Source organism: Sebastes fasciatus, chromosome 4 (genome assembly GCF_043250625.1).
Source record: "Sebastes fasciatus isolate fSebFas1 chromosome 4, fSebFas1.pri, whole genome shotgun sequence".
NCBI lineage: Eukaryota > Metazoa > Chordata > Actinopteri > Perciformes > Sebastidae > Sebastes > Sebastes fasciatus.
Window position 1 is genome coordinate 10,171,503 of NC_133798.1, and position 16,583 is coordinate 10,188,085.

Sequence of the window (16,583 nt, forward strand, 5' to 3'; positions counted from 1 at the left end):
GTTTCACACCAGCCCTGTGTTTGTCCACCAGCAGTCCCAACTGCCCTGTATACGTCGCCTCACTTCAGCTTCTCCTCCTGTCATAATTACTACGGATGCTAGAGGTTGCTGTTGTCTTCTTTTATACCTTCTTTTGCTGATCGACCATGTGAATAGATGATAAAATCTACTAGTGGTTGTAGTAGGGCCCTGCTGACCCACATATATAGGGCTTATAACCATTGTTAACGCCTATTTAATAGCCTGACAACAGTCTAATCGGCTGCTTTGTCAAAGTTGAAAGGAGTAATAAAGTTTTCCGTCTTAGTTCAGACTACATAGCCTCCGTGTAGCTGTACACTACAGTAGACGTAATGAATATGCCCATTCCGCACAACGTGATTGGTTTATGCCTTTATTCGCCTTGCGAAAGCTCCTGAAAAAAAAACTCATTACAAAAAAAGAAATACGTTGACTTTTTGCCGCATATTATTCACGTTCTCATGGCAAAAACAGTTCGAAAAAATGTATTGACGTGCAAATGAATGGCCTTTACACAGACCTAACATTACTATAACTATAATAGATACATCAGGAACAAATGTTGAGGGAAATTGCTGCATTTTTCTTAACACAAAATGTTGTCACATAAAGTAAAAATATTTGATACAGATTTTTTTGTGTAAAAAAAGCTTTGTTTGTCTTAAAGTAATAATCAAGGCATTTGACTCCATTACCACCACAACACAACACAAACCACGCACACACAAATATAGACATCATCACAACAACAACCACACCTTGCCTAAGATCAGAGACATGTCAAGTGTAGCAATCATAGTGTGTGCATGTGTGTGATATTGCTGTCCAACTAAATCCAATAAAAGCCCAGTTCTCTCCAGAGTACTTCAATATAACAATGTCGCCTACCTGTAGGGGATCCCTCGAGCACCTCTCCTGTGTAGCGCGTCTCTTTGAAGATGGGCCGGTTGTCATTTTGGTCAATGACAGTGATCACTAGTATGGCCGGTCCCTCGACAAGGATTCCGTAGGAGTCTGTGGTTGAAACTTCCAGCTGTGTGGATACAAAAGATAGGAGTTTATTTTCTGCAATGAAGATGGTGTTCTGGGTGTAACTCTTATTTACAGTAGTCTTCGTAAAACTGTAGGTGAGAGGTTCACAACAAAAACATCCCACCAGTCGTCTAATGAAAAGACAGCCACAGTTGGAAACGGATATATTTTTCCCTACAAACGTCTTTCAACATCTGTCTTGAGACAGATAAACACTGTTGCAGTTATTCTATCTGTGTTGCCAGTGGTGGGCAATTTCCCTGGATTACAATAATAAAATCATTTATTCCATAATGGCTATCAAGTGTCTGAGCATTTAGCATATAGTACCTTAACATTTGCCGTTAAATACCAACTTGGGTAGTTTTAATACTGGCCATCCAATCACTCAGCCTCAAGCATCCATGCAGCAGAAATGAATGTGTGATTATTTCTCACTGCGTTTGGTTTGTTTATTTTTCTCTGACAATTCCCTACTTCCCCTCAAACTTGATTAAATTGTGTCCTTGCATACGTAAGAATCTCCACATTCCTTTATACCGGCACTTAAAGATATACAGATAAAAGCTTTCAGTCGAGCCTGCTAAGATTACTCATCTCCTCCTCTGTACCGCTTTCACCTCGTCTGCTCCTCCACCGAGGAGCCCTCCATCGGCCCACATCACATATTTATGCACTCAGCTTCTCCCTACTCTGCAGTTTTGCTAGTCATCCCCCCCGGTTCACCTAGGGGACCATGCCAGCTTAACAGAGTACAGTTCAAATATGCACAATATCAATTCAGCGTTCAAGTAGATTCTAATCTACTCTACTGAGTGGGGTGACCCTGTCCTGTTTAGTCAGCCTATAAATACCAAATAGATACTACTAAAGTCTAGCATAAATAGATGCTTAAAGGGATAGTTTGGGTGTTTTGAATGGGGGGTTGTATGAGGTACTTATCCATAGTAGGTGTATTACTTACAGTCGGTCAGCACGCCTCCAGTTTGGAGAAAAAGACAGGAGCACCGACACCGGAGCAAAGCAACAGAGTGCTGCGGACGGGGACGGCAGAAAAATGCATTTTAGCCACTTAAAACAAATCAATATCCGTTTAAGTGTACGCTATATTTAGAATATTTTCACCGCTTTTCCTCGCTTTCAGACAGCCCTTTCCTTCTCCTTTCCGACGGGGAACTGAACTGAAAGTGAAACTTATCTATGCACTCTTCAAAACCACCAGAAGTTTTACTTTCAGCTCAGTTTGCCATCTGAAAATATTCTAAATATAGTGTGCATCTAAACTGATATAACTTTTTTTAGATGAGCATTTTGTTTTAGGTGGCTAAAATAATTTTTTCTGCCGTCCCCGTCCACAGCACTGTATTGCTTTGCTCTGGTGCCGGTGCTCTTGTCTGTTTCTTGATGCTGGGGGCGTGCTGACCGTCATCTATTATAGGTAATACACCTACTATGGATAAGTACCTCATACAACCCCACTTCAAAACACCCAGACTATCCCTTTAAGATCACTATGTAGTACATTGGGATAAAAGACACTCTCCGTATCACCTGACTCTAACCATCCGTATTGTTGTTCAGTTGTTATGTAATAGTAACTCTGGTGTTGTGCTGGCACAATTGTCAGGAGGCAGAAACAAAGAAACAGTTTTCAGGGTTCAACACAACCTCAACACACACACACATCACTTTTGCACTCCTCTTTCTTGTTGACAAGCTCCACTTGCTTGCGGCTAGTAGCTGGTCAGACACTCACAATGGCTAAAAAAGTTGACTTCATGCTGAAGATTAGCGCTCTCCTGAATAATACTGGGAGCATTCAAGACATATTTGCTACCTGTATTCATAAATATAAGTAGAATTCCAAATTGGCCTAACACATTGTTCAGCTTCCCCGTTTAGTTGCTACATGTAGCCTTATTAAAAGTTCCTCTGTCAAACTAATTGTGATGGCTTAGTGTGATTACCATAAAAAATGAAACCATAGTTGAAACGACTGGTTTGCTTTATCTTGTTTATGAAGACGGCAGTAGTCTCGTTTGTTTACTGTAATTATACAAATGAATGTCTCAGAAAGAATGTGGTATTGATTTCCAGGCGCTGTATGTAGCACGTTCGGGTGTAATGAATTGATGGCGGCTGGGAAAATGAACAGTGTGCAATGCGAGAACTGCACTTCAGAATGCTAATGACTCGTAGGACGCGTAATAGTTGCCAGTGCTGATTGTCACAAGATTAGGATCACTTTTGATATAATCTAAGCATGTGTGCTACTAGAAATCCTATCAGCGCATGAGGCTATGCGCCCTATGAAGTCAGCGATCTGTATCCTATAAAGATACCATATGTAATGACATTACCTCCATTCCAATCTTAATCTGTGGCTAAAGAGATCACTTCACTTCCTTTATTAGCGCTGGAGCACGGCTGGATAGATTCATCAGATGAACGAGAGAGAGGTTCCTCCTTTATCTGGAGCATCACATTACCAGCCTTTCCTCTTCCTATCAGTAATGCATGACATCACGCGACCTCTCTATCACACGGGTCATCCCACTCCTCTCCCTCTATCTTGCTCCTCTGTCTTCCTCCTCCTTTTGTCCTCGCATCTGTCCGTCACCACGGAGCCTGGAGCATATAGCGTAATGGCAGTAATGGCACACATGCAGCTGAACTAAGTGTTTTAGGTGTTAGGAGCCTAATGGTTTCATATATCATCTCATCCTCTTCTCTCTCTCTGCCTTGAGAATATACCATAGGAGGCTATTCATGAGCGGGACCATTTCCCTCTCTGTCTCCATCCTGCAGAACTGCTGACTCTCAACTAATGGTGTTCTCAACCCAACATGTATTTATATCCGATCCACAGCTCAGACACACACGGGCTGACACATGCTAAGAGGCATACTATAAGGCTGAAACATGCGTGCAGGGATCTGCATGGCAAAAGAACCGCCATGCTGTGCCCGTAAGCATATGTATGCATGACTTTGCTCAGTCACAAAGACGCAAACACATTAATACATGCACGCAGCCTTAGCTTTTCTTCTCAGCATGTCTGAGCTGTAATGAGAACATTAGCTGCGAGGTGCCTAGCATCAGATCATTTGAATGGGGGATCACACCAGCAACACAGCAATAACCTGTTTGGCAGACGGAGTGAATGCATAATCAAACGCAAATCGTCTCATAGCAAAGAAAAAAATGGTGTGATCTTTTCAAACAAAGCCAGACATGAACAGCTTTTGATTTGCGTGACTTTCTCTGAGCTCCACATGACATGCAAATATCTTATAGCTGCATCCCGATTCCATATAGCACATGTTCTAACCAGAGGTTTGCAGTGCAGTCACGATGAACCAATGTAGTGTGCTAACAGATATTAGTATGCAGAGTAAATTAGGTACAGTAGTGTGGATGGAAGCTATGGGATTCACAAGAGAAATGTAGAAGCGACTTGCAGCTTGAAAAACAGAAATGCACGTGGTGGTGAGATAGCTTTAGGACAAGCTGTTCTCATACACCATTCATAGCTATACCTACAAAAAGTAATGTATTCCACAAGATCAATTTGTATGTAATCCACGTAATTGTGAACCAGGAAGTACAAATGCCATGTAGGGAGGAGGTCAAGGTGGATAGGTGGGTCAAAAATCACTGGACTTTCGCCCAGAAGACCGTGTTGGAACCAGAAGTCAACACTGATTTAATTGTCACATACTTAAGTTACATCACTTACGGTGTGTTATTTTAACCCAAACCAAGATTTTTTCCTAAACCTAACTAAGTAGTTTTGTTTCCTAAACCTAACCAAGTTGATCTTTTCCTTTAACCTAACTAAACCTAAGTCATTTTGTTGCCTAAACCAATAACAAAGTTGGTATTTTCCTATACCTAACTAAGTAGTTTTGTTGCTTATACCTAACCATGTTCATCTTTTCCTAAACCTAAGTAGTTTCTTTGCCTAAACCTAACCAAGTTGATCTTTTCCTTAACCTAACTAAGTTGTTTTGTTGCCTAAACCAATAACAAAGTTGATATTTTCCTAAACCTAACTAAGTAGCTTTGTTGCCTAAACCTAACCAAGTCAATCTTGTCCTAAACATAACTAAGTAGTTTTGTTGTCTAAACCAACCAAGTCATTGGTAAAGTCATTTTTAAAACAAAAGTAAGGCTGCCGCTGGTTCCAGAAGTATCTTTCCCCTCTGTAAATTCCCATTGTGAGTAATTATATCCTTAATCTTCAACACAGAAAAACAGGAGTCTCCCGGATGATGTTGAACAATTTAGTTTGAATTGTATATATCCGTTTTTATATATTTAATAATTTCCTGTTATTACAAAATAATAACATCGTAGCATTTTTTAATTACGAACTGAAAAAAAGTATACTATAAATACATATATAATAGTATATGTGATGGGGAATTGGAACAGAGGTATTTTTTCTTTTTCTCTGCGTCCTTATGCTTTACTTTTCACTGATATAATAATAAAAAAAAATGACCCTGATTCTGGTAACAGTAGCTCAGTGTTTTGATGTAACTGAGACAGACAAGCAAGACAAGAATTTGTGCCTGAAGTATATCTAAAAGGTAATAAATGGTTATCAACTTCTATACCTTGTCTCAAAACCATAATCTTTTACAAAAAATTTTTTCTTACCCTGGAGGCTTTATGTGAATGAGTGAGTCTGATTAAACAGTTGTTCTTGCAACAATGGGAATATTCATCAAAAATAATTTGCTAAAATCAGCGCACCCTTTCTCACTCTACACTCATCTTTGCACTGCCACCACTGTAGGTGCCGGTTCTCCTCTAATAGCTCTTTTTGTATTTTTGTATAAAGAATTCTAATGGGTCCTCGTTGGTTGCATGCTCGTGCAAGTCCTCACCTATGCACCCTTCTTCTTCTTCATCTCTTGGGAGATCTTGGCATAATGGAAGACCGCACAGAATATGTGCATATCATTTCGTCTGTGCATGGCAGACATAAAAGGAGAATCCTTTTCATTCAGCATTTATGTGGGCCTTTGGGAACATATGGAACCAGGTCTTTTGAGACCCAATTAGCCTCCAGCATACAAGCTGTACTGCACATACCTGTATATACACCACCGTCATCAGTCACTTCTACCTCTGGGGAACTGACAACTTCTAGAAATCTATAAAATACACATCTCTTCCTTGTTTGGATGCTTTAAATTCAATTAATTCTAACTTATTGATGCTTCCTGCATCAATGTGCAAAGAAAATGACCCATTACATTTCCTAAAAGCGCCCACTCGTCATGACACAGTGCATGTGTTTGTGTGTGTGTGTACATTAATTTGGGATAAGTCAGACCCGAGGCATTGCATTCCTCACACGGCTCATCACTTGCCTGTTAGCAAAATGAGGAGGCTATTTTGTCTCCATCACGGATCAGAGCGAAATATTTTCTCAAGTTGAAAATTAGCATCTGTGTGTGCAAGAGGGGGCGGTGATTTCATTTGGGGGGTGGTGGGGGGGAATTACTTATTAAAAGCAGGGAGAATTGAAGAAGATGGGCCCTGCTCGCTTCAGATCAGCAGCAGTCGGTCACAGCAGAGAATGATGAACTCTGTAACCATTACCTCTGTGTTTATTGGCCGACCTGGCTCCACCTCGGGAGTGTAGATGCTGAGACTACAAGCCATCTTGTCTGTAAACATTACAGGTCTCGGTGAACGCTTTCCTCTCGCTTTCCTTTTCGGCCTGAGACTGTGTCAGGGAAGCTCAAGCGGGGCCATTTTCTCTAAGAGCCTAGATCATATTCTGAAATCCTTTGGCTTGTTTCAGTCTTAATTTATGGTGAACCAAACAACATGTTCCTCACTTTTCCTCTCCTCTCCTCTCACATATTCATCTCCTTTCTTGTCATCTCTCTCTCTCTCTCTCTCCTCTCCCCTTTTCTCTCTCCTCTGTCTCCTCTCCTCATTTCCTCTCCTCTCCTCAGGCCAAGCTCAGAGAGGCTGGCTGCACCAAACTGGGCCATCTGATGAGGATGACGACGACATCGTTGGACGCCCTGAGAGAGAGCAGCAACATCACCTCTGTCAGGCTAATAAATGGACAAGATTCAGTCTTCAGGCAAGAAATCACTGTATCAGGTCCACGTCAAGGTTCTGAACCTGCGCTCTCTGGCAGGGATGAAGGAGTCGAAGTGGACTGAGTTGTTTGGTCCAGATTTTTCCCCAAAAGGCAGCTGGCGTATCCTGTACAAGCTGCCCGTTGAAAAGCGGACAGCAGACCTCCAATGGAGGGTTTGTGCATGGGGCAATAGCTACGAACAGATACAGAGCACACCTGGATGCTGAGCTGGGGGGAGGAGTGTATTTTCTGTTCTCAGGTTGAGACACTCAAGCACTTATTTGTTCAATGTCCTCGGCTGTCGGCACTGTTTGACCTTTTAAAAAGGTGGTTTCAGGTTTTTTCTTTTGATTTGTTTGATCTTTGGTACTAAAGATGTTGTGCTTTGTGGGGAAGGATGGAGATTTAATTATCAATCTCTGATCAGAGAAATACGTCCCTGGTTTTGAATGACTGATTTTTTGTTGTGTCGGCTTGTGGTAAGAATGAGACTGTGATCTGTTTTTTCTTTCCCTGCAATTGTTAAATAAAGGGATTTTGAAAACCAAAACCTCTTCTCTGTCTCCTCTCCTCTCCTCTCCTCACCTATTCCTCACCTATTCCTCTCCTTTCTTCTCCTCTCTCTCCCCTTTCCTCTCTCTTCTGTCTCCTCTCTTCTCCTCAACCCACCTGTTCCTCTCCTTTCTTCTCCCCTCTCTCCTCTCCTCTCCTGTCCTCTCCTCTTCTCCCTTTTCTCCTCTCCTCTTGTCCTCTCCTTTCTCTCTTCTCTCCGCTGTCTCTCCTCTCTTCTCCTCTTCTGTCCTCTCCTCTCCTCTCCTTTCTCTCCTCTCCTCTCCTCTCCTCTCCCCTCCTCTCCTCTGTCTCCAAGGATACCTCCTAGCTTTGAGTCTTGAAAGGCCTTTGTGCGAAGGCTTGATTACAGGGGAGGGATATGAGCAGAGGTGTGAGCTGAAGCCCCAGTCAATTGGCCGCTTGGCTTATTGTGGCAGAAGCAGAGGAAAAGGTAGATGAGCCGGGGAGGCTTTATCACAGCCTTAACCACAGACAAGAGAGTGAAAAGGGAAGTGGTGAAAAGGGGCAGAGTCATGCATATGGAAGCGTCTCCGTTGCCTTCCAGGGCCATCGCCTCATTTCACATTCACTCAGCATTCAGCTCCTCCTGAGCCATTCAAGTAGCCCTCCTTTTGCTGGGCTGGTGAATTCAAAGGGGCTCTGCCTGCCTGCCGTTTTCTTAAGGTCCCAGTGAAACTGCTCTGCAGTATAGCTCCAAGGTGAATAGTTCCCAGAACCTCCCAAACGCTCCTGTGGCTCAGCCTTTATCAGCGGGCTGCGCTCCACCCCACAGAACCGCGGTCCTGCCCTAACACAGTTCAGACAGTCCCCCGGGAGGGATAGCCTTCGCTCCCTCAAACTCTCCTCAATGCCCTCCCTTGGACATAGCAAAGAGGGGGGCGGCGTAATCTGATCACTGTGAAACTTGCTGATCTGCTTTACTGTGCAGCTCCAGCAGAGTGAGTTTGATTAGTCAACTCAGTTTAGAATATCAAGAAACAGAAGAACCCGAGGGTGGGTCAGAGGCATTAAGGCAGCAAATATGATTAAAAAAAGTTATTTTTATAAAATGTTCAGTCACTAAATCCTGACAGTAGTGCATGAGACAGGTAATCTGACAAAAACATGTGCTTTTGTGTCCTCCGTTGCTCCTAATGGAATCTGCAAGATTTCTAGGAGCAGCTATCAATCACTTGCGAAATCCGATCAAACAGTCAAAGTAGGCCGTGCTGATCAAATATAAATCAATATTCTGTTACTGTAATGCCTATTTCTCGCATAAAATGTTTTCAGAAACATCTTGTAGTGTACTGTTTAGCTGTAAAATGAGAAAGTTTGTGAACCAGCAGCCATGTTGAGATCAGTTGAGGAAATACCAATTTTATGCGAAAAATAGGCATTAGAGTAAATATTAATTCATATTTGATCAGAGCTGCATATAGTTTGACCATTTGATCGGAGTTTGCAAGTGATTGAGAGCTGCCTCTGTTGAAGGAACAGCCAATAGGAACGCTCTCTCTCTAAAATTACCTGTCATTGGCCAAAGTCTCCCGTCGCGGGTTAGATTTTTTTAAGCCTGAAAACAGAGCCATGAGGAGGTACAGAAGTCTAGTTTTCTCTCAGAACAATTGAATTACAATATGCTGAAAGGTCATTAAGGATTTTTTACCCAATGAGGCCAAAAATGTTCTGCCCACTGTCACTTGTGTTGTGTGCCAGAAAATCTTGACAGCCTAATGATGATGGGGGGAGAAGGGGAAGCTGGCAGTGCCACTGACCGTTAGATCAGTCATCATGAAATACAGTATATGCTATTGGAAATGGCATTGTGTGTTTCAAGGAAGCCTCTTAGTGGCTTTAACAAAATAAAAAAATATATTGTACTAAGACAAACATCACGTGGAGACAGCCTAATTGTATTATGTTGCACCCACAGCCTGTATACTTGTGAAGAAAAGTCCTTCTTTTTTATTTTCATACGCCTTCTTCTATAGTACAGCGAGATGTGATAACAGCAGAGAGAGTTTTTTTTCTCTCTCACCGTCCCAAAAGAATTTCACTTTTTCCTCTATTCCTCTCAAAGCTTTAGACCTCAAGGCATCAGCTTCCCTTAGAAAAAACCCATTGGGATACAAAGATGTTAGTCCAACGGTCCTGTACACATCTGCTGCATCTAACTTCAAAAACTCGAATCATCCTATACCAATGAAATTAAGCCATGGAAGCAGCCTGTCAAGAAGGAAGCACAGCTGCCGAGTGTGTTTCATGCTCTCGCCATATAGCTCTCTGAGACAGGGGGAGACCAACTGGGACTGGGTGAGAGTTTTCTGCTGAAGAGCATATCTTTTCTACAAAGTGAAACCACAACTTTGTGCCATCAAAGCTGAAGAAAGCAGTTAAACCAAAAAACTCCCCATCCTCCTGGCGGAACATTTTTAGCCATGCTAGCTGCGTTTCTCTAGGGATTGCGATGTTCTTCTGTCGGTTAGTTGGTCCACCACATCAGTCCAGACTGAAATATCTTAACAACTGTAAGATGGATTGTCATGAACAGTCATTCATAGTCCCCAGGGGATGAAGCCTATACTGACTTAAGTGATCCCCTGACTCTTCCTACAGAACCACTATGAGGTTTGACATTTTTGTTTTTGGTGAAATATCTCAACAACTATTGGATGGATCCCCATGAAATTTGCTACAGATATCCAAGATGCCCACAGGGATAAAACTACTACTTTGGGCATCCCCTGACGTTTCATTTAGCGTCACCACTAGGTCAAAGTTTTCACTTATCAAGTGAAATGTCTCGAGATCTACTGTATCAGATGAACTAGAACAAAAGATTACACAGACATTCCTGTTCCCAGACAATGTATCCTGATGACTTTGTTTGATCCACTGACCTTTTCTCTAGCACCACCAGCAGGTTGACATTTGTGGATTTGAGTGAACAAATATAGGATGGATTGTCATGAAATTTGGTACAGACATTCATGTCCCCAACAGGATGAATTGTAATAACTTTAGTAATCCGTTAAAGCTGCCGTGGGTAGAATTGGAACAATTATGATAAAATAAAAAAAATTATTTAACGGTCAGTGTCCCCGAGTGCTCTGAAAAATTTCCCTGACCGGAGGAAAACAACAAATCACAGCTAAGCTGGAGCCTTGCCGTCTATGAGAAGCTGGGAATCACTCGCGAACTCTGATCGACGGCCTACCGCCACTTTAACTTTCTAGCGCCATGATCAGGTCAACGTTTTTTTTTTGTTAAACACTTTTGCTTATGACCAAAAAGCAGCAAAACTATTGGTAATTCCATTATCCTCAGCTGTACTACTGTAGTGTTAATTAGCATGTGATTAACACTTATTAGCATGCTGACACATTACAATTAGTTTACTAACATAGTGAACATTATACCTGCTAAACGTCAGTATGTTAGCATTGTCATTGTGAGAATATTAGTATGTACCAGTCTGACCACATTTAAGTCTTAGGTTCTTGCTCACACCTGAGCAGGATTGTATAATAGGGCTGCAACTGGTGATTATTTTCATTATGGATTGATCTGCCAATTATTTTAGTCTATAAAATATCAGAAAATACTGAAAAATGCCCATCCCACTTTCTCAAAGTCCTAGGTGATGTCTTTAAATGTCTTGTTTTGTCAATACAAAACCCAAAGATAAAATACATGATTCAATGAAACAATGATCCAAATGTGGACAACCACCAACAAACAAATGTCTTGACGCCTTTATCACTTTCAAATTGTATGATATGTCTTGTAGTATATGGACTAGGCAACAGCTAAAGCTAAGTTAGAGATGTAATGCTACATGTAGTTGTCCCAAATTGTTTGATACAGGATGTTGAGCTCAGTAAGTAATTTGTTTCGATTTGGTACACCCCATGGCCCAAATAATTATCATATTAGTCTATTGCAGTCTAATATGATCGCAATAACATCACAAGTATTCTGGCTGGTTGGTAAGACACGAATAAGGCACATTCTACACTCAAAACTTTGCATTAATGGAGATCTTTATTGAAAATGAAACCTCAGCATGGGTCTTTCTGTAATCCATGTTTAAGCAACCAGCCCTAGATCTTAGTTATAACGTCAGTGTTAATGATTTTAAAACCCTTATTACTAGCCGTTATCCGCACGAGCATTTCAGAAACGATAAATCATTTAAAAAAAAATGTTAATGTGCTCTTCAGCAAACAAAACCGCTCTTGAAATATTGGATTGTGTTACGTGTGGATTTCTTTTTCTGTCTCTTATCCCAGAGTCACTGATCTGAAATGTTCCTCATTACATCAAAAGAAAAGAAGCCCTTGGAATGTCAAAGAAGATATAAATAGATGGTCTTTGGAGGGGGAGAGATTGAACAAAAGATGGAAGGTGAGGAAGAGTGGGGGAGTTAAAAGTATAGAGAAGATAGAAAATGATAGAAAAGATCTTTCATTCAGCTGGCCATCTGGCAAGATAAAAAATAATCCTGCTTCTGAAAGGCGTTGAAAGAGTCACAAAGGCTCTCCCTGGTGTATCATGGTACAAAATACCCCCCCTTCTCTCCTAAGGTATAATTCAATCTCCTTTTGTCTGGCACTGAAGGCACTGTTTGGAGGGCCGGTGGAAAACTAGGCTTACCTGTCTCCTACTATCTCCGCCGCTTCTTTTGTAATGTTTTATATTTGTCCTTAGAGGAGGCCTATATATGGTGCACTCAGGACTGTACTCTGCAATCAACAGGACAGCTGTGTGCAGTCACCGTGCAGGTATTTCATTTGTCTCTTCAAATTAAAAGACTGTCATATCTGTTTGAAAAGGCACGTTAGAAAATATGACATGACTCGCATCGAATTAAGAAAAAGACATCAAAACTTGACATTGTGTGCAGTGTGTTCATTTCATATCATTTACAACACTATATTACGCTGGTCTGTGGCAGGTTGCAGTGTACATTACATTATTAACATCAAGATTTATTTTGTGTGCACCTTAAGATGATTTTATGATTTATACTAGAGATGTCCTGAGCCTTGATCAGGACCTACTTTTGCCACGAGGATTGGCAAAATACACAGATTCACGAAGCTCTGTTGTTGAATCGATTCTGACGAAGAGATAATGTACAGCAAGCCCGTCATTGTTGTGAAATTAACCCAGATAGAGCGTTTGCCGTGGACCCCGACGCAAAACAGAGTGGTCTGAAGGGGTTTATTTCACAACAGTGACCCGCTAGCTGTACATTATCCCACTTATTCTCCTTCTACTTACTTAAGAAATCAATAATTTGACAGATCCAACATCAGAACTGGGCCCATAGCAACAGTCTGCTATAAAGAAATAACAGACAGTGGAACGCCGTGATTGACCTATCTGAATCGGGTATTCAATATTTTGACATCTTTGACTCCCTCTTTCTTGTTAGCAAGGAGCAGTATACAAAACATTCAGAAAGCAGCTTCTCATTTTTAGCTGACCAATGCTTTCGCCTGTTAAAATTACGTATTAATTAACTACAGGCCAAACTTAAACATTTCTGTTATTGTGCTCTTTCCAAGTCGGTGTTTGTACTCGGCCAAAGATCATTTGTGAGGGGAGAAGCTCAACTCTGTAACACGACTGTATAAAAGTGTTTCTGTAGTTCCAGCAAGTCTAAGTCTTGAGTAAAATGATCTAGCTGTTCCATACTCCCAGGTAAATCTTCATTCATATCATATCAATAATTTAAAGAGGAATTATTGTGTTCATTTTAAGGTTCATACTGTTCACTTTTGGGTTTCTACTAGAACATGTTTACATGTTTTAAAGTAAAAAAAAAAACTCTTTACTTTTCTCATACCGGCTGTACTGCAGCACCTCTTTTCATCCTCTATCTGAAACGCTCTGTTTGAGCTCCTGCCCCGCCCCCCTCCAGAAAAGACTGCTCTGATTGGTCAGCTGACACACTCTGTTGTGATTGGTCAACCGGACCAAACTCTTCGGACTCCGCTCCAGCTCCGCTCTAATTAGCTCTGTTTGAGGGCGAGCCAAACCAGCCGCTATAGGCAGGTATTTTGCAAATGTGTTACTGGATGACATCACCACGTTATGGAAGAAAAGGCAGGACTTCAAACGAAGTGTCTCTGGAGCAGTATTTCTCTGGGGGAGAGTAACTCCCTTTGGCCTGGACTTTGGGCTTCACAATTTGGCAGACCTTTTTCATGCACAAAAAAAAAAAAAAATGATATAACAAGTTCTATTTTATGTAATTTTCAGGATGTAGATTGAGTGTGCACAGGGCAGCTGTAGGTAACTATGAGAATTTGATTGAATTCGGTGTCTGCAGATACTCAATATTAGATCAGGATCTGGGCCAAAAAAACGTGATCCAGACATCTATAACGTATACTAGCCTATATTTTCCTCACTGAAAAGGGTTTACAGCATATTGTAACAATAAATATCTGTCCGCAGAATGCTGTGCTGTACAGGAATATAAAAGGTTGTTTATTTTGACAGTTTGGAGAAAAAGATTGGAATGAAACTTTGGATGCAACTTCCTGTGTGTTTAGTGATCCTAGAAACTTGAACAAATGACTTTCAGCTGACACAGGAGTGGGTAAATAATTAATGTGTTTTCATTTTTGGATGTCCAATCATTCTCAGCAATGTCTTTGTCTCTTCTTACTGTACTTACGTTTCCCTCAGGATAGATTCTAATAATCTCGTGACCTATTTCAGACGATTTCCCGTCTTTCGTGGTCACTGTCAGCCATTTTAGTGGATAATACTGAGAGTGTTTCTGTCTCCAGTCTCTACAGCTGAAAGTGGAGCTGCCCTGGTACTGAAGCAGAGTGCATTAGGGGTTGTGCCATGTGCCTCAGCGGGCGGCGGACAGGCTGAATTAGCAGCGGTAATGCCGGAGGCTGAGCAACAGGGCACTCACTGTTTAATCAGGTTATCTGGGAGTCGGGGCACAGCAGTGTGTCTGCAGGGGTTTAAGGGGGTTTCTGGAAGGACAGCAGGGTAGTGACACAGCTCTCAGAGTTGAATGATCCTGACCCGAAGGAAGGCTTAAAGACAAGAAACAAATTTGAGGAAAACTTGGAAGAAAATCTCTCTGAACTGCAATTTCAAAGAAAGTTCCTTTCTGTCATCCGATCTGTTTGAACTCTGCTTACATTTGAAGATGCATTTTGAAAACTAAGCAGCTGTTTTGAGAAACCAAAAAAGATGATATATGCTGTGTACTGTGTCTCTGACATAGGAAAAAGAGTGTCACAAACATAGTTAATAGACAATTATGCATGCGAAATAAGAAATTATAGACCAGCGGCATTATAAGTGGCGCGCTACGGTGTGTGACCCCGTGGCATGAAAGTATTGTGGTTATATTTCTTAAAGGTAATAGCTATTTGAGGTTTGTTTGCTCAGAGAGCAGGTGGTGTTGGTGATGTTGATGTGTGTGTGTGTGTCCTTTATCTCTTGCCCACATACAGGGACTAAGTGCACATCAGGCCTGTTTTCCAGTGTGCAGGGCAGCGTATCCTGCTCTCTAAAGCCCAGGAAATTACAATCCAGCCAAGCAGAAAACAGGAGTGGGATTTGGACAACAGGCTTCACCTGTCTCAGGCCTCGGGCTCATGAAGTTACACCTACTGTAAATGACGGAGGCATTAGATTGCTATAGGAAACAGTGGTGTATGAAGTGTGTAGGTGTGTATGTATATGTGCACGCTATGGTATGGAACATGCAATATGTATTGTTTATTTTTATGACAGGAAAATCGCTTTTTTAATTTATTTTATTATTTGTCTTCTTTTATTCGTTCTTATTAAACCCCATTGCTTCATATCTTATACGCCTTTTCTCCCTTCCCTACGGTCCACTGTTCTTTCTTCTCTAGTCCTCTCAATGCAGTCTTTTGTCTTTCTTTGAACTGTCTGGAGGCACACTGCCCCCAAATTATTCATTACATGTGGCTGTTTTGTAAGCAAATAGAAAAAAAGTGTGTTCATTTGCAGGGCTCAACAATAATTGCCTGCTTACCCGGGGCAAGTAAAATGCCACGTCAGACTAGTAATCTTGCAACTCACTTGCCCAATCGGGCAAAAGGTAAAAAAAAAAAAAATAAAAAATGTAAACACATTGTTTTTTCTGGAGCTGATGATGGAAGTAGTGAAGGAGTGAGCCATCTCGCTTCCACTCGCGAGAAAATGGCGGCGAGTAACGAAAGTTTATGAGCTGAAGTGCAAGCAAGCATTTCCATCCTGGAAACAGGAGTTTAGTTGGGTGGCGTTATAGGATGTCGGTGGAACTCCAGATTAATTTACTAAAATAAAGATGAAACATGACAATTAACTTTGGTCTGTGTTGTTTTGATTTGATAACCACTAATAAAGAAAACAATTCGTATTGGGGTTAGGTCAAAATTGACTTTGGGCAAGTAGATTTCTGACCCACTTTGACGACCGGGCAAGTGAAAAAAAACAACCCAAAAACCATCAATGTTGAACCTTGCATTTAGTTAAACAGTGTGCACCACACTCCCCTACAGTGACACAGTATACTGTCAGTGGAGTCATGTGAACATTGCCCTCAGATATAAATCGTTCCTTTAGCGTGGCTACAGGAACATTGTTTCTGATTGCTTGTCAGGTATCAATTGAAATCCCGTAAAACCCCACATGTTCACACTTTCTTGCTCATCCACTCGCAAGCTGCGTTTCTCTTGCTCCTTTTTTAGTCAGGTAGTTTATGAGTGTCAATCAACAAAAATCCCTTGGTTGGTCTAAAAAGAGGTAATTTATATAAAATAAGCAATGTGCAAATTGATAAAGCTATTAAATCAATCAGATAGAACTAAGA

General features: G+C 41.3%; 1 protein-coding gene across 1 annotated transcript in view; it reads right to left on the reverse strand.

The window, feature by feature from the left end:
* cdh13 (cadherin 13, H-cadherin (heart)) overlaps positions 1-16,583 on the reverse strand; it is a 441,664-nt gene that overhangs the window by 205,492 nt on the left and 219,589 nt on the right. Inside the window, exon 6 of the mRNA XM_074631905.1 lies at positions 910-1,054. Within this exon, the coding sequence (XP_074488006.1) occupies positions 910-1,054 (145 nt within the window). The remainder of the gene's footprint in view (positions 1-909; positions 1,055-16,583) is intronic.